General features: G+C 42.5%; 3 protein-coding genes across 8 annotated transcripts in view; 1 reads left to right on the top strand and 2 right to left on the bottom strand.

Moving 5' to 3' along the window:
- The window catches only part of cdh23 (cadherin-related 23), a 196,972-nt gene that overhangs the window by 152,563 nt on the left and 17,136 nt on the right, over window positions 1-27,273 (top strand). For 3 of the 4 annotated variants that reach the window (XM_035992483.1, XM_035992484.1, XM_031284265.2), the window contains 15 exons: window positions 4,383-4,443; window positions 4,914-5,062; window positions 5,432-5,567; window positions 6,149-6,537; window positions 6,916-7,017; window positions 7,166-7,168; window positions 7,340-7,489; window positions 8,013-8,141; window positions 8,600-8,728; window positions 8,952-9,179; window positions 25,213-25,434; window positions 25,532-25,651; window positions 26,253-26,433; window positions 26,520-26,653; window positions 26,841-27,050. In XM_035992483.1, the coding sequence (XP_035848376.1) occupies window positions 4,383-4,443; window positions 4,914-5,062; window positions 5,432-5,567; window positions 6,149-6,537; window positions 6,916-7,017; window positions 7,166-7,168; window positions 7,340-7,489; window positions 8,013-8,141; window positions 8,600-8,728; window positions 8,952-9,179; window positions 25,213-25,434; window positions 25,532-25,651; window positions 26,253-26,433; window positions 26,520-26,653; window positions 26,841-27,050 (2,343 nt within the window). Of the gene's footprint in view, window positions 1-4,382; window positions 4,444-4,913; window positions 5,063-5,431; window positions 5,568-6,148; window positions 6,538-6,915; window positions 7,018-7,112; window positions 7,169-7,339; window positions 7,490-8,012; window positions 8,142-8,599; window positions 8,729-8,951; window positions 9,180-25,212; window positions 25,435-25,531; window positions 25,652-26,252; window positions 26,434-26,519; window positions 26,654-26,840; window positions 27,051-27,273 lie in introns of those variants that run through there. The other variant, XR_004895229.1, reaches the window with a different exon arrangement.
- Window positions 33-2,753, bottom strand: LOC116039414 (uncharacterized protein C10orf105). 3 transcript variants are annotated; one of them, XM_031284260.2, is made up of 2 exons: window positions 2,565-2,753; window positions 33-1,185 (listed from the first exon to the last, which is right to left on the bottom strand). In XM_031284260.2, exon 2 carries the CDS (start codon window positions 1,171-1,173, stop codon window positions 673-675), a length of 501 nt encoding a protein of 166 aa, XP_031140120.1. In that variant the 5' UTR covers window positions 1,174-1,185; window positions 2,565-2,753; the 3' UTR covers window positions 33-672. The 3 variants fall into 3 exon arrangements, with proteins under 3 accessions (XP_031140120.1, XP_031140121.1, XP_031140119.1); XM_031284261.2 differs by having other exon boundaries at window positions 2,596-2,752; XM_031284259.2 differs by having other exon boundaries at window positions 2,559-2,741.
- On the bottom strand, window positions 11,602-23,241 carry vsir (V-set immunoregulatory receptor). The gene is made up of 7 exons (XM_031284245.2): window positions 22,941-23,241; window positions 16,083-16,490; window positions 15,761-15,811; window positions 15,559-15,669; window positions 15,292-15,319; window positions 14,534-14,709; window positions 11,602-12,747 (listed from the first exon to the last, which is right to left on the bottom strand). Exons 1-7 carry the CDS (start codon window positions 23,032-23,034, stop codon window positions 12,710-12,712), a joined length of 906 nt encoding a protein of 301 aa, XP_031140105.1. The 5' UTR covers window positions 23,035-23,241; the 3' UTR covers window positions 11,602-12,709.

Below are 27,273 nucleotides of genomic sequence, written 5' to 3'. Positions count from 1 at the left end.
CACTGCTAAACACATCCAGTAACAAACTGCACTTTCAACAGTCAAACGTATCACTTTATTTCTTAACGTAACAATTGCAAAACACAAAGAATAAGTCACACAGTGGTCTCTTTTTGGCTCAGGTTGCATTTGTCTTGGCAGTATTGATAACCTATCATGTTTTGAGACCTGCATGAAACGGTACTATAAAATAATTCCTCATGTTTGTCTTACATGGCTTACCAGATGGATGAGTTTTCTGCATCAGAACAATTATGAGCGTGAAGCAGTGGAATGATACCTGTACCTACACTTTGAATGTGATTGGGGAATATATAAGAACTTTGTCTATATAGAAGTTTGGCCTTGAAAAAGGAAGTCATTGTTAAATCATTTTACCTCTATATATAGTGCATAGCTGTGCCGAAAAAAAACATCCTGCTATAAAGGATGAAATGAAGAGTCACAAAAATGTGTAAACCCTGCTTCAATGACTTTTGATTGCCTAAATTGTTTTGTTGCAAACCTCATCCACCTAGCAATAAAAAGTATGTTAAAACTAAGGCTAAACATTATTTTCATGTACTCTTCACCCACACCTGGTATTAGTGATGTTCGTAGCACCAGCCGTAAGATATACAGTGTGTCGCTTGTTTTAGGGAGCAGTCCTTCTGCCCTCAGCCTGTCCTCGAGTCAGATTTCAGTAACATAGTCAAATAGACAAGGCATAGTGAGGTGGGGCTCCACACTGACTTCTGGCTGTGGCTGTGTCTGTCGGGCTGGAGACTGGGACACGTGTGTGCTCCCACGCTCGTGCGGCCTGCGATGGGGCGGTCGTCTGAAGGAGATGTTGTATGAACGCCGATATGAGCCCAGCCTCTTCCACACCTTGAGCTGGGGCTCACTGGACCGGCTTCTTCCACGGGTCAAGCTCTCCCCTGGGCCGCAGCTCGCCTCGGAGTCCCCATCCTGTTCCGAGTGCCGGCACACTGCCAGGAAGGCAGCTAACCCTGCCAGCAGCAGTGATAAGCCCACCACCACCACAATGGTGAATTCTGGGTCGTGGATGTCTGAAGAATAGGATGGAGGCTGTGGGATGGTGGGAGAGATGGTGGTGGTTGTCAGGCTGGACAGTGTGACATTTTCTGTGTTAGACGTAAAGGTGAAGTTGGAGCCTGGTTCAGTGGTGTTCATGTTGTCTTGGCTCTGGATGGAGAAAACACCATTAGATTGGAGCTCTATGTCAGGTGTGTGTGTGTGTGTGTGTGTGTGTGTGTGTGTGTGTGTGTGTGTGTGTGTGTGTGTGTGTGCTCTCTGCCTCACTAGCCAAGCCTAACCAAGCTGAGTAGGTTTATTTTCACTTGATTTAGATCATACACTCAAGAGCTTATGATGTATACACACACACATGTACAAATGTACACTGAAACGCATGCATGCAAATGCGGGAGTGTTTGGCATTTGCGGCAATTATGTAGCTATTAAATCAAGGACTACCCAACAGTCAATGCTTGACAGGCTTTCTTCAATGTAAAACAAATTGGGTTTATTAAAATGCCCCTTGGAAAATACAAGGCACCCACCTCTTCTACCCCGGTCTCCAATTATCCCCCCTCCCCCCCCCACATCATTCTGCATTCCCCCATCTTCAGCATAGTAACATTTGTAAATGTCATCGTCCTTAATTCAGCGGAGACAAAGCATGGCTTATCGGTTTAAGGGAAACACATTGGGACGTGAAATTATTTTTAAGACCAAATGCCAGGAAAGCTATGAAAAGGCCAGTGGAGCAGGATGGCTCGTTAGAGAGTCAGTTCATTAGTCAGCGCCTCCAAGCACATATGCCAGATACACACACACACACACACACACACACACACACACACACACACACACACACACATACACACACACAGCTATTCAAACACAAACTTCCTTTCTCACCCACACTTACTGTAGACTGTGCTGCTCTTAAGCTTGGCAGCTTAGCTGTAAGGTACTCTCCATCTCTATCACCCCACATTGTTGCTCCTCCAGATCTGACTGCTCAGCTAGTTTTTAGTCATTTTTTAACTTCTTTACCAGCACACTTTGTCACTTTGTAAAGTTCATTTCTAAGTAGCATACTTGCAAATTCTTATTAGATTTGATCCTTATATTTGTTACCATATTTTCTCTATTATCTATATAGTCAAAGACGGATATGAATGGGGAATACAGTAACAGTTCATAGATGTCAGATATGCAGCCTCTGTTCGCTAATATTCAAATCTACCTTCCAGATAAGTTCTAATCACCCTGAACCAACTATGTACAACATTCTCCCTTAGACAATGTGCAGTTAGTCAAGCACATGTCAAGCAGCTCACATGTCGAAATGTTGATTTTAGGAGTTTCATTTCGAAAGACTTCACAACAGACATAAAATACAAATTGTAAGAGATTGTGTGCAATTTTAGGAGTTTAAGATTTAAAAGAATTTAATTATTTTTACCTCCAAATGCTAAGCAATCAACAGTGGTTCTTCAAACTGTACCTTTAATAATTTCGAATAAAACCCATCAAAAATGTATACTCACACCCACACTTTAGCGACTCTTTAAAACAGCACCTTACTTAGTTCCAGTAACTGAGGTCAGACCTGTTTCTTGGCTCCACGCACTTGTTTTCCCCCCTTAAACTGCTGCTTTCCCAGAGACAGAGGGGAAAACACTGGGGAGGAAGAGGGCAACAAGGAGGAAAAGGGGGTAAAGTGTGGGTAACAGCATTACAATTGATATATCTCACTGTTGTTTTAATCCCAGGGAGCCAAAGACAATAGTGTGTTTTCTGAGCCATGCAGATGCTTAGTGAATAATCTCTCAGTGCTTACACTCCATGTGCTTACACTTACAACATCTGGCTCTGCAATGTAGTCTTACACTTTATACACCCCCTTATATGGCCTAAGTGGTGCAGTCCGCTGTGTAATACCCTATTCATCACTCACCAATCTGACCCCCCAGCCTCTTTTTTCTCCCGTCTCCCCCTCCCCTCTCCTCCCCTTTCTCCTCTTCTCTCCACATCTCTTTATAAAGCTAATGAGACTGGAGTTGGGCCCCTCTTCACAGGGAGAGCGAGAGAGAGCAACGGAGGACACACAGGGCAAGAGAGAAAGAGAGAGAGAGTCTGTGAGAGAGTGTGTATCTATATTTGTGCGTACCTGAGTGCACGTACATGTGCTTGACTGGCTTGAGTGTGTGTGTCTCTGTATGCAATTTAATATGCACTTTGTGGGCACCTACACAGGGTTTTGACACATCCACAGAGGAGCAGGGTGTGTGACAAGAAGACGGCCTCATCTAGTGCCAGCGGCTCTGTGCCTCTCTGGATTCAGAAGTCATTCTTATGACATGGCCCATTCACCAGCAGCCCAGCATGCTCCACTTTTTATCTGTGTACGCTGTGGAGCCGTGCTGTCTGCTCTGCGCTGGGTTTGGGTTTTGGGCTTCTTCTGGCTCTCTGCCTGTGACACACAGGGAGAGAGAGAGAGTTCTGGCATTACAGACTTACTGCCAAGCCATGTTAGGGTTGTTGTGGCAACAGGACACTGTTGCCACAACAACCCCAACACCAGTGGATGTGCGGTGAATGAGAGAAAATACAGATTTGTCCATCTGTTTGTAGAAACCATTGAATCAATAAACATTTGTATTAAATGTACTGTCTATCATGTTACAGGGGTAAATACACAGACCTCATACTCACTAGGTACCAAACTATTATTATATTATTTTAGTTTGGACTTTTCAATTTCGTTTTAGTTTTAGTTAGTGTTAAGAGTGTGTTTGCTAGTTTTAGTTTAGTTTCAGTTTTTCAGAAAGTTTTCTTTTTTATATATTCAGTTTTATTTCTTACAGTAGTTTTAGTTTGTTTTGTTTGGGCCAGGTATAATGTCTCAGAAGTATCTATCTACATATACATACAAAATAAATACTTGGAGAATGGCCTTAATGTTTAATCTTTGTGCTACTTTAGTGTCCGATGTGACGCGCCATCTCCTGGAATGTCAAGTCTGTTCAATTTCTGTGCCTCAATGTCACGAGAGTTGACTGATATTCATGCAGTCTTGTTTTTTCGGTAATGAAATATAGCTAAAAAGCTTAAAACTGAAATTAATTTACGTTCACTTTTATTATTACTTTTTTAACCAGGCAATATTGTTTCAGTTTAGTTTTAGTTTTTATTTAGTTTCAGTTGTACTAAAATATTTTTCGCTGCTTATTTTCGATTTAGTTTCAGTTTTAGTTTACTATAATAACCCTGACGTAGTATACAACATAAATAACAACAATGACAATAATAACAGTAATAAAGTAAGGCCCTGTGAAGAACAGACTTTCCGCTTGTGTTTGTCTGTACAGGTTCAAGCTACCGATGCAGACCAGGGTGAGAATGGCGTAGTTCTGTACAGGATCCTCACTGGTAAGTGTTGCTGTACTTTAATTTTCTTCCCAGATGGCCTTCACACATGGTCTCCTTGTTCACAAACATGCACTGAAAGTACAGGCTCCCAAGATGCACTGGATTATTGAATCATTAAATTTATTTTGGTAGCGTTGTTAATCCAAGATGGGTCCAAACAAGATCCCCAAGAAAGAGTTCTATAATTTTAGTGATTCACAATGTTTTTGGCAAAATTCTGCCGATGGGCAGGTATGATAATTCCTCTCTTTCTAATGTAATTTCTCTTGTCTAGAAGCAGTCAGTATGTATAGGACATATTTTGCCACAGTGAAAATACCAGTAATGACAGGTTCTTTAAACAAGTTATTTTGCATTGGTAACAACTTAAATTATCTCGCCCAATTGACAGTTGCCTCCAGTGAAATTATCTAAACCCAGAGACTAGATTCAATGCTTTGCTCTTGACTCTTGTGAATGCATGCATGCAGGGAACAGCAACAATCTGTTTAGCATAGACAGACAGACCGGGCTGGTGACAAGAGGCCTCAGGGCGCTGGACAGAGAAACCAGCAGCTCCCATGTGTTGGAAGTGGAGGCCTACAACAGTGACGAGGGCAGCATGAGGAGCTCCGTGAGGGTGAGGAAGAGGAGGGTAGCTGGAGGGGGGATGGGGAAGACGCTGTAACATGTGCAAGTTTCATCCTAGTGCTTCATGCTAAATGTGTAGCACAGTTTATGTAGAAGTGGTTTGTACTTGTTATTATAAAGCATGAAGATGTATAAATTAAAATTAGACATGGACAGTCTTGTTGACCTCTTATATTTTGTCTAGAAATGTGGGCTTCAGAGTATCCAGCCCCTTAAGTGGGACTCAGATATGTAATATTTATGCCTGTGGTCTCATTACCTAATGAATAAAATGACCAGGCCCTTTTCCCAAAAGAGTAGAAGTATTCCTCAAAGATAATATGTATAGTTAAAGTGCCACAAATGTCTTCCCCTGCAGGTGATAATATATGTGGACGATGCCAATGACGAGGTGCCAAGGTTTACCCAGCAACAATACAACCGTCTGGGCCTTAGGGAGACCGCTGGCATCGGCACCTCTGTGATTGTGGTGCGTGCCACGGACCCTGACACTGGTGAGTCCAGTCTCAGGTCAATCAAAAGCACCGAGCAGAGGGTGTGGAGTTTGATGTCAGTTCTTGTTGTTCAGTATCAGGTTGAATATATCCTCATTTCACTGACTGGCTTTAAACTTCCCAAATCTGCTCTGCAGGCACTGGCACGAGTCAGTTGTTTGCAGGTCATTAAACATGATACTGGTGGGTGCCACTCCAAAGGGGAATGTAAACCTCATAACAGGAATGTTGCACTCACTGTACATGGCATGTAAACGTTTACTTCTGTTCCACAGTGCAGACTTCCTCTATTCACTTCCCTTGGTGTACAGTGTTTCTTAGACACCTCATGACGCATCTGGTGCTGTGACATAGATTTTCCAAAACATTAGAGCAGGCCTGAAACAGAAATAAACACAACATGGCCAACAGACAACTGTGTTAAATAAACACAGAATGGAGGAAGCTGTTTGCATGTTGCAACTATAGCAACAGTGGTGCAAGGTTTTAAAGTTATTTATCCTAGTAACTTTTTTGTTAAAACGTTTTTAAATGTATTCTAAGCTTTTTTTCTACCAACCACCCTCCTTCTTCCTGCTCAGGTGATGGTGGAGCTGTTGCTTACGCCCTTGTGTCCGGCTCAGACCGCAAATTTGAAGTGGATGTGAGCACTGGCCTGGTAACCACTGTGGACTACCTAGACTACGAGACCAAGACCACCTATCTGATGAACGTCTCGGCCACTGACCAGGCTCCACCTTTCCACAAAGGCTTCTGCGCCGTCTACGTCACGTTGCTTAATGAGCTGGACGAGGCCGTGGCCTTCGCCTCCGCCGGTTATGAGGCTTCGCTTCGTGAGAACATCGCCACGGGGACAGAGGTGGTCCAGGTGAAGGCCCAGTCAGCCGACAACTTGAATCAGTTGACTTACCGCTTCGACCCTGACACGTCGCCCGTGGCTCTGGCCCTCTTCAAGATAGACAGCGTCACGGTGAGTGGGGCAGCAGTGGAGGAGGGTCACCAATGATATGAGCACAATGTACATCCTCTGTTTTGTACACTTCAAAGACTACACCCACCTTCCGTCAAATGTGTTTCATCTATTAACCGCAGTGTGATTCAATAACACCTCTTCCCTTGTGATTTAAGCTTGTTGCTGCATGACTGTAAGCTGATCAAAGGGCTTGCTTTGAAGTCCTTTGATTCCTTTTGATATTTGAGAAATGGGGATTTTTTTTTTGTTGTTGTTGATTTTTATGATACTTGCTAGTCGCTGTCTTTGCTTCCTGTCTGTCACATTAGAAGATTTCTATCCTGTATGGAATTTTAATGGCGGCGCAGATATATGCTGATGTGTGTGACGTTTCAGGGCCGTATCACAGTGACGGGCCTGCTGGACAGAGAGAAGGGGGATATGTACACCTTGACTGTTGTAGCTGACGATGGAGGACCTAAAAAGGACTCCACTGTGGTATGTTTCATTCTGAATTGTGTTATATTATCTCCCTTATTTTCGTGTACAACATTCTATTTATTACAGCATGTGTTGTGTCTATTCTGTTATAGAAAACTTAATGGCATTCCTCTTTTATTCATTGCATCTCTGATTGGAAGTGCAGAAGGTAAGACTTGCTGTTCTCTTAAGATGGTTCAGAGTATGAAAGGCAACATGAAATGTGTTCATCTGCAGTGTCTTGTATTGTTAGGTTTTGATTATTTGATTAATGTCAAAGGTAAGTATTTGATTGATTCGGCAAGTTATGGAGCCTATATATGATCTTACCTCTTGACAGGTTTCAATCACCATTCTGGATGAGAATGACAACAGTCCAGTGTTTGACATCACATCCGATACTTCAGTGAACGTCGCAGAGAACTCACCCATGGGGAAAAAAGTGGCAGTAGTGCTGGCAACGGACAAAGATGCTGGATTAAACGGACTGGTGAGAATAAAGAAGAAAGACGGAAACACATGCACTCACTCAGACATGTCATGGCACTGCGGTTTGTAGTGGCTCTCAATGTACTCACACACATTTCCAAGAACTATTTTCAGGAAGATAGCATTTCTTTACACATCCTGCAGACTGCTACACATATTTGTTAACAGTATGAGCGTTTCAACTTTAACTTCTTACACTCTGCTTGTGTTCACTGTTCTCTCCACCAACCCAGCCCGCTCCTGTCCCTCAGTTATTATTTCTTAATTGTCTTTCTTAATCATAAACGCAGTGTCATGTATTCCCAATGTGTCTGCTCTTGGTTCATTTTAGCATGTGCTGTGATTTATTCAAGATTTAGAACCTGCACAGTCAAATACAACTATAAACTATTTAAACATTATGGGTAACTGACTAAACCTAAGCTGTTGTAATAATGTGACAGTTTCATTCTTTTACTGTCTGTCTGTCTCCCCCCGCCCCACTTTCTCTTTGTTTAATTCTGACTCATTACTCTCTCTCTCAGGTCAATTTCACTCTGGTGGCAGGCAACATGGAGGAGGTGTTCAAGATCAAGACAGTGAACAACACCTATGGGGAGGTTTTTGTCAATGCTCCTCTGGACAGAGAGTCAGTAGACCGCTACCTACTGAAGGTCAGGCAGCAATCCACATGTAGTTATGATCTTTCCCCACATGTCTATATGGCCATATACACATTTTACACTCACACCATAACCTTGTCTCGCTGTCTAACCTTAGCCTAAAAATAAACTGATTGCGTGTCACATTTGTTTCATCTAAAAAATGAAGACTTTGTTTTTACAGCATAGTCAAGTGACTTTTGGATGACACAAATAATGTGTGACCATTTTTTAGGTTTTGATCATATCAAAATATTATTCATGTCAATATTTTCTCCTAAAAGAAAGCACGCTGCATCTTGCCTCCCAACACAAGATATTGCACAGAAGTACCAAGACTGAATGTGGAAGCACAAAAGATGTGCATACACTTAATCTATTTGTCCCCCATCTGTTTTTATGCCATGTGTCCAAATGCATGGTCAGACTTGCATACTCGTATACACCAGTGCATGTGTATGTTGTTACAGGTGCGTGCCATCGATAATGGCTCACCTCCGAGATTCACAGACCATTCCCTCACCGTCAACATCCTGGACGTCAATGACAATGCACCTGTTATTGGAAGCCTGAGGGGCTACAACGTCAGCATTAGTGAGGTAGGGACGCACTCGCACATCACATGGAGCATGATTCATTTTATCCACACGTGATTTGCCTTTGAATTTGCATGTTTCTTTCGTTTGGTATGCATCTAGTGAAGTTAATGAACACAAGTTGAACAATGTTATAAGTGCTGTTGGTGATTCAATAACATTAACTATTGGGTCACAGGTCTGCGTTTATTCAATAATGAGGCTTCTTTTATTATGTAAATTGTAGAATGTCGGAGGAGGTACGTCAGTCCTTCGTGTGATAGCTACCGACAAAGACATCGGTCCCAACGCCATGCTGTTTTACTACATCACCGCCGGAAACCAGGACCTGACCTTCCGCATGGACCGTGTGACTGGAGAGATGGTGACACGGCCGGCCCCTCCCGACCGAGAGCGCCAGCAACAGTACCAGCTCACTGTCACTGTGGAAGACGACGGCACGCCACCTCTGTCGGTAAGATACAGCATCTGCAACAAGTACAACACTGCAAAATCTATCTCCACATAGCCGATAAACTACTCATCCACTGAAAGAAATCTAACATACATTTTAGTCTAGTATTACATCCTCAAAACTGTTAACCACTGAGATTTGTTGCTAAATCAAGTGGCATTATGTTAGTGCTTCATATTATCATGAAACATAATTCATCTTTAAACACCATTCTTCATCCAGTATAGTGCAGTAACCTCTACACAGGGGTATAACTCAGATCTGTTCATGGTGACTTGGCAGAGAGGGGCCATTTGGGGGATTTAGCATCACATCTTTTTACAGAGCCCTCTTTTGGTCAGCCGTTGTACTACAAACAATCATACCTGAAAGATTATTTATTCTGGGGATCTGTTAACTGCCTCTTTGTCTACCTGCCTCAAGCCAAGATACAGTACAAATCAGATATTAAACATAGTAAGACCTTGTGGCTTCATATAGCCTGCACAGCAAATAAAATACAGTGGTTGGCTGAGCTTCTGTTTGAGCTGATCAGCTGTGATGGTACAGGAAGCACATTCATTTGTAAACAGGAAAGCCACAAGTCATATTTACAAGAGTGTTGTTGCTTTTCCTGTTGTCTGTGACATCTAAAAGGCTTTTAAAAATGTGTTTATGTGCACAGATAGAAGGATTTATGTTCTGTATGTGTCACATGCGCATGCATTGTCGTGTGACAGTTGTACTGTATGTGGCCTATTTTCAACTCCCCTTGTCTGTGTCACATTTAAATATGGGTGGTACAAACCTATGATAATTCAACTCCTGTTAATACAAGATATAAATAGCTAATGTCAGACTGTAGAAAAAGAGAGGTGAGAGGAAATGGCCAGCAATGGGCATTTCCCTCCTCCCATCTTAGCTCTCTGTCTACTCTCATGAAACAAGATACTAAGATTGTTTTATCATTTTCTCCCCTCAATGCCAGTCTCCCTCTGGTGTGCACCATTTTAGAGGCACACAAGTGGAACAACCTTGTTCCATCTGTAATGGCTCCCTCGGCAGCAAGTGCAGCACGTCCTTGTGTAGTGATAGTTTTGGAGACCTGCCAGTTGAAAGGAACAATGATTTCAAAGACTAGACACACAGCTTTAAGGTTTAAGAGCTCCACTTTATTATACAAGCTACAACCAAGACAATTTAAATGCAATATGCAGACCAAACATGCTTTTGCATCACAGCTCCAGGTCTGTGTCTAGTACAAGCTTTTTACAGTATAAAACACACAATCACATACATACAGATACAGAATGCACACACACATTTAAACCAGACCACAAAGTTATTTTTGAAACTGTAACCACAGAGACACACACACACACACACACACACACACACACACACACACACACACACACACACACACACACACACACACACACACACACACACACACACACACACAGGCATACTTAAAACACAAATACTCAACCATAAGACCTTAGTTTTAGTTACGTATCTAATTAAGAAGAGAAAAAAACATACAAACAAAATACCCTGTCCTGTACACCTGCTACACATCATTTGGGGATGATTTCCACTGAGCACCTGCTGTACACATTTTACGTAAATATGACAAAACCACCAGTGGTTTCTCACAACCAAGTAAAAACAAGATTACAAAAATCATTTGCAATCACATCTCATTTTCTCTCAATCTACCTTGATATGATTTGGTTGAACATTTCAATGCCATTCCTCCACACATATGCTGAATCGTTTTTTACTTATTAACATCCTATTGCACGCACAAACAAATAGGAATGACCACTAATATACACATCCTATCAATTAAATCAAGACACATGAAAACTGAACAAAAAGAATGAAAAATAACAGTGTTGAGGTGGAAGTGATTAAACTGTTGCCAGTTTTATGATGCTGTTTTTAAATAAGAATCCGTTAGGATACATTCAAGAGTAAAACAATAAACATTGTTTAAAGGTGCTCTAAATGATGTCACGCGTTTTTTAGGCTACAACATTTTTTGCTATATACAACAAACATCTCCTCACTGTCTGCGAGCTGCCTGTCCCCTGAACACACTGTAAAAAAAACGCGGTCTCTGTAGACAGCCCAGGCTCCACAAACGGCAACAAAAACAAACTGTGCCAACCTGCACCACCAAACATAACAAACAGTGTTCCCACCAATAACCGTCAAGAAGGTTTCGGGGGTGAGGGTTGGGGGGTTAGTGCACGGAAGGGAGGGGGAGTGGATGGGATGAGGAGGAGGGAGTGGTGAGCTAGCCTCCGTTTTGTTTGACAATACCTCGAACGTCAACAAGAAGTGACGTCACCCAACATCGCTTAGTGCACCTTTAATTATTTAACTGCACATGAGCATGAATGACATGTTAAAAATAACCAACAGTTTTTTTTTCTTCTAAATACTTTCAAATATTTGAACTTAGGCCACTAGTGCTGCGTTTCTCAGAACAGGAAGGAAGGAGAGTATTTAGAGCAGCAGGGCTGACAGTAATTGAGGTAGCAAAGCGGTAAGAGAAAAGAAGCCGAGGCCATGTGGAATTGATACAGAGGAACAGTGTAATGCCATAAAAACAAATTACTCTCAATTTGTACAAGAATATTGAGACTTCTCTGGCGATTGAGCTTCCTGTGGTATAATGCTATTTGAGCACTTTATTACAATGAGAGGGATGAGAGAGAGCCTTTGGTCGCTTTCACACCTGTGGTTCGGTTAAAAGAAATTATAAAATATTTATCACTGTGACATTTTGTTGCTACGTAGGACGCAAGCAATACACACTTCTGTTTAAACCCTTTTTTCACCATCTGATGTATGACGTAATATCCCTGCGCTGATGGGCATACCATGCTACCAAGTTTAAACTCATTGTCATACATTCTCTTTCGCATAATCCTGAGGTTGGTCTGCTTTGAGTTCACACCACAAACGAGCCGCGCCAGAGTTAGAGCGCAGTTCTTTGGTCCGCAAAAGGGTTTGAATTACACACCGGCTTAACTGAACCAAACCAAGCAAAGAAGTCCACCATAATTCGTCTGAACTGCACCAAACAAGTTACAGTAGGTGTGAAAGCAGCCCTTGAGTCCACAGGACTCGTGTGCTGATCACTCTTAACTTGCCACCCCTGCATATGGCGGGACCCCCACCCTCAACACTGGATTTTTCTCTAAACGGCCGGCACCTGTTGGTCCACAAGTCATTATCAGCAGCGTGTAGATGGAACATCACACATAAACCCAGCCCCCGCCACAACACAAGTGTGCACAAGCAAAAGTTTGCCTTTGGCCTCCAGCTGTTGTTGCAGGTGGAAATAGTTTTTGAATAAAAAACGGCGTCCGTTCCCTCCTGCGGTCCAGACAACGTACAGACGACAATCCCAGCAGAGGTTATTGTGAGACAGCTGATAAGGGCAACATCGCTCTGGAGGCAGAAAGAAGAGGAAGAGAGTTGCAGGGCTGTTTCCAGGTCAGCAGTTAGAGCGATGAATGAAGTCCCAACCCTCTTTAAACCTGCAGGAAGTCTGGAGACTCGAGGATGGTGTCTGGAATAGAGAACAGTGTGGGCCAGTCAGAGCACAGAAAAGGTAGCAGGTGATCTTCATGTATCAACCACATGCACATTTCATGGCTGTGTGCTGACATGTGGAAATTTAGAAATGTGGGGGTTAACATCTTCAAAATTGCACTTCCTGCCCAAAATGCGGACAGATCTTACACGCTTTCATGATCTCTTTTTTCCAAACCTCCTACTCCTTATAATAGTACAAGCACACCGAGAGACTGACAGATTTCTCAGAATAAGATGTTTTGCTGGAAACCTATTAAGCGGAACAAAGATGCATTTATGTGTGAGTTGCGACATGTTAAAAAAAAAAGAGGGAACTGCTGCTAGTTAAATTCCGCTTAGCTGAAGGTCAACGGGCCAAAAAAGATGAACAAGGAAGCTGAAGTGTGGCTTTCATCTATGTAACATGAAACTAAGACAAAAATGTGTGTGTGACTAATGTAAAAGATATCAGGGGGTTTTCTGGGGTTCTGATGGGTTTATCAATATTTATGGCACTTTCTTGAAAAGAAACATAGATGTAATATGCTTAATTGCCTCTCAGATTACAGCTGTCACTTGTTGTAAGCAGGTTTTTCCACTAGTGACATTACTCATTAGCAGTATTCTATTTGGGCAAAACGGCAGCGTCTCAATTAGGACTCAATAAGTGTGGGCAGCCCAGTTTTACCTTCTGTGCAGTATATTGTCAATGGACGAGATCCAGTAAGGGTTTTTTGAGACTTGTCCATGTTTGCACACTAAACTGTTTAAGGTCATAGGAATAACATAATATGTAATATGTATGGTTTAGGGTGGGTTTTCAGTCAAGTCTGGGTCTGTCCTTTCCCCTGTACCATCATAGACCGTGCTGCCAGGAAACAGGGCAATCAACCTCAGTATGCCTGGAATGTCTGCACAGGTGCCCCGGAGAATCGGTAGAAAAACACTCAGGATTGAACCCCTTCACCGTAACTAATGTTTCAGTATTATTTCAAGTCAAGTCAGGAGAGAACGGCTGAAAGGGCCATTAGTGTTAAATGAGAGTGCTGATGGGTGGAGAATGACTTGCGAGGGAGAAGAGAAGAATTCAGAGCTGTTTGTGAGCATGCAATTTTGCGCAAGAATGTGAGCGTCATTCCGCCAACACTTCAACCGCACGCAGCATATTTCAGCAGAAGCACGCAAAGCCATGGTTGCTCTTTGATTGCATCAGAGCCTTTTTACCAAACTGGCTGTACATTTTGAAATAGGTATTTCCAGAATTTGTCCTTGTGCAAAACAGTTACGTGCCACTACTCAAGTACCTTTGTACATCATTTGAGTATCAAATGAGAATGTGAAGGGAGTCAGGTGTATGCATTAAGAATGTAGCGAATCAGTCATGGATATAGTGCACACTCTTCTAAATTGAAATACACCCACGTAGCCATGTAAATGAACTCCCCTGAAAGTGAGAATCACTCATACTCAGCTTTCTTTGTGTTAGGGGGGGATGATCAGAGAGAGGTTTGAGCCAGGCTAAAGGGCAAAAGCTGAACACAATGGAGAATGGCTTACATCATGTTATGTCCCAGTCGGTGCAGAGTAATTTAATGTTTTCCATCTTATTTAACAAGCATCTTTAATCAGATGGCTAAAGTTTCCTATCCTACTGTAAGTCCCTGTATCAATTTCTCTGTCTTGGCCTTGAGATGCTGTTGTGTGTGTGTGTGTGTGTGTGTGTGTGTGTGTGTGTGTGTGTGTGTGTGTGTGTGTGTGTGTGTGTGCGTGTCCTACTGTACCTTCTGTTGGGAAGAATACATCCCCATGTGCAGGAGGAGAAAGGGGGGTTCCTGGCTCAGACAACAGGTGGCGACCTGTCTCTGAGGACTGCCTGGTCATGATCTGAGAAACAGTTCGGGTCTTAATCTGCGGTGATCCTCCGAGAAACACAGGGTTCTCATGGCCAAGAGACTCACTGAAAACATGCACGTACATACAAGAAAGGGAAGCATACAGATGAGTAAGACATTGCTGATATGACCCAAACAACTGTTTCAATACTCATCTGTTGCTCAAGACATTTAGAAGCTTTATGTGTGTTGCTTTTCTATTCTAGCAGTAATCAGGGCTTTAATATTTTAATGCAACCAAAATGGTTGGCAGTAGGTTGTGTACACATGAATAAATGACGGCGCAGTCTCCCTGTTGTGTGCCATAAAAATGTCTTCCCTTTGTGTCGTAAAGTAATCGATAGGGAAATAGATTTCCCTCTAAAGTCATAGACTGCCAATGGCCTAGGCAGAAGTCCTTAGGTTTCTAAATAAATCTAGTAATGATTCAGTGAAGTGACTGTTTTAAATCTTTTTGTTGTTAACAAAAGTTCATAAGAATTATAAGCAGTGTTGTTACAAGTTTTAGTCTAATCGTGTGTAAGAATTGTTGTGTGGCCACTACATAGTGAACTATCCATGTGCACAGTATTATTATTCTAAAGAGCAGCTGTGTTTTAACGCTGGCCTGTAAAACCAGCTGCCTGACAGACTGTGGGAAAACGTACCTGTCCATCCTCACCAGCTCTTGTGCACCTGGGAGAGAGGAAACAGGAAATGGGCCATTGTGAATGAACTGAAACAGAGCGGAACACTACAGAGTGTGAACGTGCTTCCTACTGTGTGAAATACAGTTAATCCACCTCACAGGCAGGACATGTGTGTCAGACAAAACACTGTGGGGAACCCAGTGTGAGACATTTATATTTGACCCATAGCATGGGACATGTAAATGAATGTGTGTGTGCGTGTTTGTGCATATCAATAATACGTACGTCTGCTCGACTGGGCATTCTGCCTCTGTTTGTACACAAGCACCAGAATAAGAGGCAGAGACAGCAGAGCCAAGATGCAGGCTGCGATGGCCAAGGCCACTGGCACGGCGCCTGGGGAAGCAACAGAGAGACTGGGAGTTAAATAAACGGAATAACTGGCCAGTCGTTCATTTGCTATGAAAGCTTGAATAAGGTGGCATACCTCCAGGTGGCGTGGGATCCCAGATAGTGCAGTTTGGAGATCCATTTCTCCCTGGAAAGAGAGAACAAATGTTTCTCACACACAGTACAGTATGTCACAGTGTAGCATTGGTTTGGGTTTCTGCCTGTTAATTGCAACATCAGCATATTACATTTATGCATAAAGTTGTAACACACAACTGCGCACTTATAGTGGCACATTGCATAGAATCTTGGAAACTAACTTGCAAAAGACACTATGATTGATCTAAGTTAACTTTGCCTGCCAGTTTACCATATACTAACTTACTACACATTCACACCCATACATTTTGTGTCCTTACGTGGTGTAACTTGGAGAATAACATGGCTGTGGGGTTTCTGCACAAGGGAGCTGTGTTTATGTCCCGGCTGGATGTCTAGGACCATACAGCAGTAGCGACCCTGGTCAGAGTGGGTCACATTCTGCAGAACCATCCCGAAGTTGTGCTCTGCAAATTCGAAATGCAACCCTGGCGGCAAGCTGTGGTTGCCATGGCCCATCGTAGTATGGCGTGGGCCAATATGTCCCTGACAGTGCTGATCACTGTGGGGTGTGAAAAGCCAGCTATACTTCAAGACGTCATTGGGGTACAAGGGGGCACCTCTCCGGCTACACACCAGTTTGACAGTTGCACCCTCTGGACAGGTGTAGTACAGGTGGGGGGGTGAAACACTCAGTGTGGAGTGGGCGTGGGACATCTCACCTTTACCTAGAGACAAAAGACAATAATGGAAGAATGTAGGTATTTAACCGTTTTTATCAATTCTAGTTCCCTAAATTAGACCTTTAAGACAGTCCGTCCTTCCTGGCTGCGTACCACCACAAACTACCTTACCAATCAAAGGCTTTAGGTTAGAGACTAGACCATTTTGGGTTATGGCTGTGTTTAGAGTTAAAGCCTGCCCATTCTAGTGAAGGAGGTGGGATTTGTATGCAGTGGAAATTACAGGAAGTGCCTGAGAAGCTAAACCCAAGGAACACAAACACCCTAAATATATAAGATAACAAAGAAAAACCAGAGGAAAGAAGTATGTAAACAAATATTACAAGTTACATGTTTACTTCGTTAGCAGTTGCAGCATTGTTTTTACAAGGTAGAAAATCCGGTAGATTCATATTCAGAAACTGCATGAAACATATAAACCAGAACAAAGAAAAGTTGAGCAGAAAACATAAAAACCAACATCAATAGCTCAATAGTAATATAGATACATGTATGCTGCAGGTACATCATGATGCTGCTTTGGGAAATTCCAGCTTTTTTTCATTTGCTTGGATATAGGAGATTGAAGTTGTGTAAAGCTATAGCCCTGATATCGTAAGATAGCCTCATACTGTATAATCAAACAGGAAACTGCTTGGTAAATCACATTTCTATTCAATGATTTGGTAGCTTAAGTTGAGTGGGAGGAAGTTCCCTCCTGGTACCACCAGTCATAATAGCCACAGTGCAAAAACAATTGATAGCAACTACCAATCTCAACATGGATTTAAAGCCAAAGTCAGACAATTTTCCATCCCTCCGTCCTGTTTTTTGTGCATTTTGGGTCAGCACAGTTGGTTTCCTGTTCTGTATATTCGTACTGTGGTTAAAGATGGTGCATAGTCTGCTGGCTAACGTAAATATACTGACCTCCTGTGGGAGTTAAATTGCATGTTCCTCTCAGACAGTTACAGAGAGAGATAGTAGCCAATATATACAGGATCTCATGTGACATCAAACTAGGGAAAGTGTAGAAATCTGTTTTGTTCTACACTATTAATGTGTGGTATCATTACCCAGTCATTGCAGTGATGTAGACCCTTTCGTTCTCAGAAAACTGTACAGTGACAGATTCTCCACACATACCTTTTATGTACGTTCGTTCAGGAAACCAAAAAGACAGCTGTGGGATGTTTCTTTATATATTGCATAAGCTGTTGCCTTAAACCACATCCTGTTCTGACTTTTTTCAGTGCAGCAGAACGCACCAATAGACAAACTCTTTAATGTGTGCTCTGAATGACTATTTCATTGCAGTAACACAAAAAAACAAACATATCCTCAGGATAAGCAGTCTGAAGTCACTCTAACCAAAAATGAGACACATCATAATCTACACAATACCCCAACACTACACAGCCACAGTGCAGCATCAACACACATAATGAATGACCCCTATATATGCAGTAAGTAAAACCACAGCACAACTCTCTAGCTTTGTGTGCTGAAATAGATCACTACATCCTTTGTCTGAAACAGATTGTGGTTGAGAGCATCCAAGAATGCTAAGTGCTGCAAAGAAGACAGGAAGGCTGCAATTGAGTGAATTACAAGTATGTGTGGGGGTGAACTTTAGTGAAAGAGAAGCATGCATGCATGCAAGTGTGTATCATTGCAGTTGCACTATGGATCACAGATTTTGCTGTCAAATCTTTGTGCTTATGTTTGATGGGTGACTGGTGTGTGCCAGGATTTGAGGAGTGGACTTCCTTCCTTGCACACAAACACAGCTCCCACTCCTCCTCCTCCTCCTCCTCCTCCTCCTTCTCTGGCTCCTTACTACTTAAGACTGAATACAGCTGCTGCTGTATGGCTCTTCATGGGCAGATCATTTCAAACAAGTTGCACCTCTCCCGACACCCCAATCAGTAATGATGTCACTGCAGGTGTTTTCCATCTGCCGTCAAAGGCAAAACACATGCTCTTACATCACAGATTGGACTGCACATGCTTGAAGTTTAAACCCATAGAGAGCAGTGGAGTAGCAGCTTTGTTGATTCAACCATGAACTCACTATTGGCTGTTTTTATGCACTGCCACTTTTTTTCCTGAGGGGGCAGCAGATGCAACATGCGAGAGCCTTTTGGGTCAGCCAGAACATAAATGAGGAAGGACAGAAATTGGTTTAGTGTAAGTGTCAATACCAGCTTGAAGTAGTTGGTTTATACTCTGTTGGATATGAAATACAGTAGCTGCCCACGTGACCACCTGTGCCATTTGATTAGCTGTGCATGTCATGTGTACATCCTGTGTATGTGTCACAGAGTGACAGAGTGACAGAGTGCCATGTTCCTGTGTGTGCGCCACTGAACTCCGCAATAGCCATTGTGTGCTAGGTAAAGCAATAGGAAGACCGGGGAGGGTGATTAAAGTGAAATTGTTGCCCCCACGGCTGTTCCGGTCTGCGTGGTGGTGGGACAATAGGAGGGGAAGCCCTTCTCCTCCTGTTTCACACCCGCCCTGCCTGCCCTGCCTTCCTCCCTGCACTTTATGACAACCCTTCCCTGGTTTCTCTAGTGGAGATTTCTGGCAAAGGAGTGAGAGTTTTTGTTATAAAATGTGTTTAATATACATTTAAGTCTAACTTGTGTTAGACTTACAGTACATGTTTTTATTACTGGGGTTGCCAGCTAGGCTTAGCTATTATACCCATCAAATATACTTCAGGTATCTTCAGACCTTCCTAAAATAGTTTGAGGCAATGAATATATTTATATTTGTAGCAGAATAGGTGCCAGTTAGCTGGTGTTACCACAGTGTCAGTGAGCTGTCTTTTTTTTTTTTTTTGTAAGATTATTTTTGAGGCATTTTTTTAGGGCTTTATTTCTATAGGACATCTGAAGACATGAAAGGGGAGTGAGAGGGAAAATAACATGCAGCAAAGGGCCACAGGTCGGAGTCGAACCCGCGACAGCTGCGTTGAGGATTAAACCTCTATATATGGACGCGCAATCTACCAGGTGAGCTACCCAGGCGCCCAATATCTGAGCTGTCTTGATGTGGTTGTTGCAACCAGGTAAAAAACTGACAGCAGGTTTTGCCTATGTCTGGAACAGACAGGACTTATTTCACTTGTATACACTAGACATCTGTGTTTTGGCTCCATTATGGATCTAAGTTTCCTTCTCTGATCTCTGTTCTCAGGATCCTGATAGTCCCTCAGGGCTCAGAAACAGGCCCTCCTTTGTTTTAAGCCCGAATGCCACCTGTTTAGTACATGTTGCCTCTGACAGCTTACATTCAGACATGCAGCATAGCCTGTGTGAATTAATTAAACATGTCTTCATATCTGCTAGAATTACCAATTTAACCATTTGAACTGCTTTTCTACAAGGGTACATTTTATTCTTCTTCTTGAATAGGTGCTAATGCAACACAGACTACTGAACATACCCTACTGGTAAATCTGGTATCCTTTCACTTGCATGAGTTCTCTACGTGTGTTTGTACAAGTGCTGTGTCTCCCCCCCACCCCCCCACCCCCCCTCCTCCACACACACATACACACCTCAAACTTCACCCTTTTTCACACCTACTGCAATGGTAATGATTATCCAGTCCATTACAGGGTGTTAATGAAACCAGCAGGAAGATCCCAGATTAGCCTCTCCACACACACACGCACGCTAACACACAAACACGCGCACACACACACACACACACACACACACACACACACACACACACACACACAGAAAGTGTGAGGGTTTCAGTTGAAGCTAGCATAACAACCAGATGCATTAATGATCTTTTCAGCAACAGTAAGTGTTAAAATGTGGCACTTCAGGCTCTACCTAGTCATAAAAGGAAGTGGTTAAGGGTCAGTGATGCAGGTCACCGTGTTCAGGGATCCATGACATTAGATTACAGTCATTTTCGGTGTCTTTTATGTTGTGAGCCAATTTGCAATAAACTTGTTTAAGTGCTATTTAAATAATGGGCACACTCAGTCACAGTCTCAACCGTCCTCTTCCTCTAAATGTACTTCATACATTTAGCCACGTAACTAAATGGTTGTGTAATGATTACAACATAATTTCATCATATAAATGTAGCAACAACGCAGCTGAAATGTCACACAAGTGTAAATGGGTCTTTTTGTACTTTCGAAACAGAAAAGTGCAATTATTACATAATTTTTACAAAGTGACTTAATTATCTAGTAGTAGTTTGCCTGTACTTTCTCTGTTTGGTTCCTTCCAGGCTTTTCATACTGTGGTTATATTGTTATACTGTTTCTATTAGAGTTAAATATCTTTAGCGACCAAAGCACATTAGGTTGATGTTTTCGTTGCTGTGACTAGAAGAAGAGTCAAGGCTGTATCAGTGGGGGTCAATGCTGTATCCTTGGGCTGTTCCGAGAGTCACTAGTGTGGGAGAAACATCCTTACTAGAAGTGTGAAGGCCACTGGTGTTTGGGGATTTTTTACTTACTTCATACTCGCTGCATATCAAACATCAGGCATCAATATTTCAAACTACAAATGTTTGTCAGACATTTAAAAGGGTACCCAAGAAATATCAGGGAGCTCCCCTTCCACCATTATCTTTGTATTACTCTTATTACTCATGCACATGCAGTATGCCCACACAACTGCTGCACATCAACACACACTCCCTCACTGACTGTATCCCTGGCCAGGCCTGTTCTTGTCGATGAGATTGACACAGGAAACCTTTTTTTTATCACTACACCCTCATAGTGATTTATTCATTTAGGACAAGGGGCTCAATGCGCGCGACACAAGCGCTGTCACAACAGGAGGAGAAAGTAGTCGAGACAGAGAGAGTGAGCAGCTACATCCTGTGGAGTTTATTGACCATTTTTGAATGTGCCATTGTCCTCCATAGGGAGGAGGCTAAATGTTAATCTCGACTGAGAGGAAAAGAGGCACTGATTATTGCTCTGTTTATCTTAAGTCATGGTTTGCGGCAGTGGCACAAACAGCTGTTTTCATCAAGGGCTTTTAGAGGAAGGAAACTTCCAAACAAAGAAGACAAAACAGGGCTCTGCGCTCAAGTTAGATTTCAGCCTTCTTAGGTCTTTTATTGGAGCCTCTTGGTTTTATATGCCTGCAACATAGGCTACTTTAAAAGCTGGGCTACAAAATAGCCTATACTTTAGATGAGTTTATTTTAATGGATATCTAACATCTGAAATGTAAACATGTTCTGAATAATATATCAAGATTTTTTGTCCAGGATGGGTCAGCCTAAAAGTTGAGTAAACATGACTTGTTGCCTTTGAGGGACTTATCGCGTGAGCTTATCTAAATGGACCAAATCCTAAAGCCGAAAACTGATAACCTCTGCAAGGTTTCCGTGGCGTTTGAGGTGAAGCACCCTGCGCCCCGGAGGCAACAGCTGCTTCAGCCGTCTCGTCCTGCGTCACTTGCCTAAACTTCAAGCAATGCCAAAGTCCTTGATAAAAAAATATCACTGTAGCCTATTTGATTGCAATAAAAACATATTTCTGGATGTATATAGGTCAACAAACTCATCCTGCACAGCTAGGCGCACACACAGCTCAGGAAAGTTTCCCAAATGGCATTTAATGTAGGCCTATGTCTGCCAAGTTGTGTACATTTCTGTCCATTTTAAGACTCGTCAGTCTAAAAATGTCAGCGGTCACTGTCCCAATTTGTGGCGACGTTATAAAGGGAGCGTATTTAGTGGATTTACACTTCACTACATCCCATGGTGGGGCTTTAAAACAGCTTCACACCAGATGTTCTGTCTCACAACAACAGCCGCAAACGGAGAAATGCTTCCAACAGTGTTCACTCCAAAACTTTATACAGAGACAACATGCGTTTAAAATAACGGACATAATGTGCAGTTGTTTCTGAAAAGCATGGAAATGTAGAAAAAAACGAAAGAAAAAATCGCAGAGTAGGACTACTGAAGTCTCTGTTAGCAAATTTACCGAAATATCAGAGTATCGTAAGTTGTAGGCTGTAAAATGCATGTCATAAACCTATATCATGTCATAAACCTATATCATGTCATAAACCTATATCATGTCATAAACCTATATCATGTCATAAACCTATATCATGTCATAAACCTAATAGCGGTCTTCTGTAGGTTACGCCATAGCTACACGTCGAGTTCCTATTGGAAATCAATTGGTGACCTTACCGCGCGTTATATTTCTACTTTATCCGTCCAAACTTACTACAAGATTACGTCACCTATCTTTGTTCTTGCGTGTCAATTGACTGTTCGTTGCGTGCTGAAAAGAAAAACTATTGTTCCCCATCAGTGAATTCAGTCAATTGACTTGTCACTCAAAATTGTCAACAAGTTCACACACGCCAGTGGGACAGTTGGACGAGCCAGTTAAACAGCTCTGGATGTCATGGTGGGTGTCAGAGTGGGTTTTTGTGTGCTTACCTTCAGCTAGGCCTATGTAAAACAAAACCGAGCAAAACCAAAATATGGACTTGTTTCCCCAAAGAGATCTCCGACGGGGTAATTTCCTCTCCATGGTTGTCTGGATGTTGAGTAAGTAGTAGCACAACTCGACTCAGACTATAATCCACTAACTCTAGAAGCCTCTGTTAAATTTGTTCTCTGTTAAACTAGCTAAGCGAGCTCTATTAACTTTACACCAGAACTCAGAGAGGTGGTTGGCAGTCCCTTGTCACTTTGTCTGTAACTTGACTTGATCCATATGAACTTTGCAGCGCAAAAGTAACGTGATACACGGAGGCGCACAGCGCGCTCCTCCCCCTGCTGTCAGTCTCTCTCTCTCTCTCTCTCTCTCTCTCTCTCTCTCTCTCTCTCTCTCTCTCTCTCTCTGTCTGTCTGTCTGTGTCTGTCTCTCTCTCTCTGTCTGTGTCTGTCTCTCTCTCTCTGTCTGTGTGTGTGTCTCTCTCTCTCTGTCTGTCTGTCTCTCTCTCTCTCTCTCTCTCTCTGTCTGTCTGTCTCTCTCTCTCTCTGTCTCTCTGTCTGTCTGTCTGTCTCTCTCTCTCTCTCTCTGTGCCCCACCCCTTTGAGTATAGCAGTGAGGAAGTATCAATCACTATGTACACATGAGTACATACATTAAAGCAACAAAACAAAATGTTAAAAGGGAACTCCAGCAGACTAGTATTGTACTTCCGTAAATATGGGGTACAAGGAGAGAGAGATTTTAAATGGTCAAAATTGCTTAAGCAAAGCAAGAGATATTCTGACTTCCCTTTATGGATCGCACTCCATCCTACATTTCCAATAATACAACTCGATAATGTCTTTCATTAGACCCCCATCTGGTAAATGCCCATATATTGCACCGAGCACCCAGTTTAAAACAAAAGCTTTCCTAATGATTAAAAAAAACACACAATACACAATAAACACAAGCTGAGATAACCGTGCTGACATCACAAGGGGTATTTTCTCCGACTTCACAAAGCTCCTCCAGAGCCACAAGAGACTTTATAAAAGTGGTTTTACAGGCTGAGTAGAACTCCCCAAGACTAGTAAACTGATCTTCATTTGCAAAATCAGTGCACTTTAATGATTGGCTTGGATAGTATAGCCTATTTAATATGGTTACAATTTATTACTATAAAAATGAATATAGCATATTTTATATTAAGATTAAGACATACTTTATTGATCCCGCAAGGGGAAATAATTTTGTTTTCACTCTGTTGTTAGTTATTACACACATTACACTCAGGCCTGAAATACACACACATGCCCAGGACCTATACATGTACTAATAGAGAGATGTCAGAGTGAGGGGGCTGCCCATGACAGGCGCCCCGTTGCTGTGGTGTTTGGATCACCTGTATGCATGTTTAAGTCTTTAGTTTTGATTGTTTGCCATCTTTCACTCTCTATCACACAAATAAACACACAAACACTGCTTACAGCTCATGCAGGAATCACAACATTGTGAAATTCCAACGGCCTCTTTAACTGCCACAGCCTGAGGGTGCAAGTCAGTTGGTCCATCTTTTTAGAAGAACTGGGAGGGGAACAGGGAGGGAATCGGGGAGGTCCAACTGGTGGAGCAGGAATTGACTCAACACGCCACCTTTCCACACAATAATACTTTTGCTTTTGTATCATAGCATCAGGGAAGCAGAACTGTTGGCTACCTTGCAGCATCTTCTCTCTGCCTTACTTACTCTTAAGATTCCCTTTTGGTTCTCAAAAAGGGAATGTAGCAAAACAAGCTCCTATTGTTTTTTTACATTCTCCCATGTTAAATGAACTCTAATATCACATGCCACATATGAAATCATAATTGAAAACAGCAATACCTGTAAAATACCTATATGTTTCCTCTCTGTATAAAGGAGTGGCTGTCGCATGAGGTGAAGAAAAGCAGGTGTTTTGATAAATTACTGCTGTAACAGATACAAGATATTGTTGTTTAGTGAATATTATAAAATAAACGGTCATCGTTACCAGACTATCTTGATGTGGGTGTTGTAGGTTTGGCCTTTTGTGCTTGATCTTTGCTTTTTTAATATGATGAAAAATCACTGTAGGATCTTTCATTACATTATAATAATAAATGGACTATGAGATCAAATTCATACTTACTTGCAGGTCCAGCTGACACCGTATGCTGGAAAAGAAGCACATATTGTCAGCAGAGTTTCATACAATTAGCCATAAATAGTAGATGCAGCTGTAAACATTTGTCCCTCTGTTTCTCACGCAGACCACAACCACCATCAATGTTAACATTGTGGATGAGAACGATAATGCCCCAGAGTTTCCTGAGGAGGAATACGTCACAGTTTTGAGCGAGGGACTAGACACAGTGGGTGCCACCATCGCCACGGTAAAGGCCATCGACCCAGATGAAGGTCTGAACGGCACCTTGCGATATGCTATCGTGAAAGGAAACCTGATCCAGACCTTTAATATAAACAGCGTCACGGTAAGACATGATAACTGCTACACTGTAGTGTTACAAGCAGCTGCAAAACACCCATACATTAATCTTCTGTGTATAATGTGGATGTGTGTGCATTTAGGGGAGGATTACAGCCGTAAAGGAACTGGACTACGAGATCAGCAACGGGCACTACGTACTGGTTGTCACAGCTACGGACCAGTGTCCAAATCCTGCTCTTCGCTTGACATCTAGCACAACGGTGATTATGCAAATGAGACACTTTTTTTAAGCAGCATTTAAAAAAACAAAAAAAAACAATGTATAGGCTCATAAAGAAGTAATCCCTCTCAATCATCACTTATGACACACTAGAAGTGTGGTGGTGTCTGTATCTTCAGAGCAGAAACTCCAAGCATTTGCTGGTTCCAGTTCCTCCAGTGTGGGGATTTTCTGTTTTTCTCTATTTAATATAATAAATGTTGACCTTTGGACTGTTGGTCAGGCAAAATCCATCCTTATATGTGCACATCAGTTTGGTTGTCCTTTCTACATCCTTCACATTGTCACTACTTCACATGCAGAGTAAAACCCTATGATGAGTATTTGTGTTTGTGGAAATGAAGATTTGCATCCGGATCTCAAAGTTGGAATTTAATGTCCAATTTAAGTGTGGAAACCTTTATTTTACCTTCAGAAATGTGTTATGATATAGCGGTAAGGTAGCCATACATGTCAAAGCTGCATGTGGAAAACAACGTTACTGTGAACTAGGATAGTTTTTGGTGATTTTTTTTTTTTTGGTCAGCCTATTTCTCTCTCGTACCGGATGTGTTAAAATCTCCCTCTCCCTCCTTCTTTAGGTGCTGGTAAATGTCCTAGATGTGAACGATGTGACACCCACTTTCCCAAGAGCCTATGAGGGACCCTTCGAGGTGGCTGAGGGCCAGCCAGGACCTCGAGTCTGGACTCTCAGAGCCAGTGATGAAGACTCTGGCCTAAACGGCAAAGTGGAGTACAGCATCACCGGTGGAGACCCCCAGAGTTAGTACTGGATTGTTCTGTGGAGAGAGTGATATACTATTATTAAATCCTTACAATGTGTCTCTGAGCCTCTGTCTTTCTGTCAGATGAGTTCATGGTTTCTCCAGTGGAGGGCGAGCTTCGGGTAAGGAAGGATGTAGAGCTGGACAGAGAGACAACAGCCTTCTATAACATCACTGTCACAGCCCGAGACCTGGGAACCCCGTCTCGCAACAGCTCGGTGGGGCTTTAGAACAACAAACACAGACACGCAAGCAGGCACACACTCTCACCATATCCTCTTGAACAATCAGGATCTGTGTAGCACAAATGCAATATATATTTGACCTACAGGCAATCTAAATACAAGTTATTGTTAGGAGGCATAAGTTTGAAGTTTTATTGTTGTCTTGGTGTGTTTTCTTCAGGTGGTGGTGGGGGTCAGTGTACAAGACATCAACGACAATGACCCAGTCCTCCTGAACCTGCCTTCCAACACCAGTGTGAGTGAAGGCGCCACCGTACACACCACTGTGGCTCAAGTCCAAGCGCGAGATGCAGACAGCGGACGGAACGCGCTGCTCACGTATAACATCACTGCTGGCAACCAGGATGGAGCCTTCTACATCAATGACACAGTGAGATAAAGGGTTGGGCTGGTTTAAAGAGTGACTTTACATCTTACTGTACTGTACTTCAGTGAAGTACAGGTGTACTCCAGGACCTGGTGACATCACTGTTAGGTGTGGTTACACGTTCAACAGAGCACACCACGACAGTGATGCTGGGTGTTCAGGGGTAAAATAGGCTTGAAACTGGGGCAGCAAAACACTGATTGTCATCATGCTGTTAAGTTACTCT

Source organism: Sander lucioperca, chromosome 15 (assembly GCF_008315115.2).
Source record: "Sander lucioperca isolate FBNREF2018 chromosome 15, SLUC_FBN_1.2, whole genome shotgun sequence".
In the NCBI taxonomy this organism is placed as follows: Eukaryota; Metazoa; Chordata; class Actinopteri; order Perciformes; family Percidae; genus Sander; species Sander lucioperca.
Note: the sequence above shows the minus strand (reverse complement) of the source record. Positions and strands in the feature narration are given on the sequence as shown.

Excerpts from the sequence above, each read along its gene's own strand:
- vsir (XM_031284245.2), bottom strand. The coding sequence starts at position 23,034 with ATGGAGAGGAAATTACCCCGTCGGAGATCTCTTTGGGGAAACAAGTCC. Across the intron at positions 15,812-16,082 it reads TATTCTCCAAGTTACACCAC|GGAGAAATGGATCTCCAAAC; the intron begins GTAAGGACACAA and ends CTCTCTTTCCAG. Across the intron at positions 15,320-15,558 it reads GAATGCCCAGTCGAGCAGAC|GTGCACAAGAGCTGGTGAGG; the intron begins GTACGTATTATT and ends CCTCTCTCCCAG.
- LOC116039414 (XM_031284260.2), bottom strand. The coding sequence starts at position 1,173 with ATGAACACCACTGAACCAGGCTCCAACTTCACCTTTACGTCTAACACA.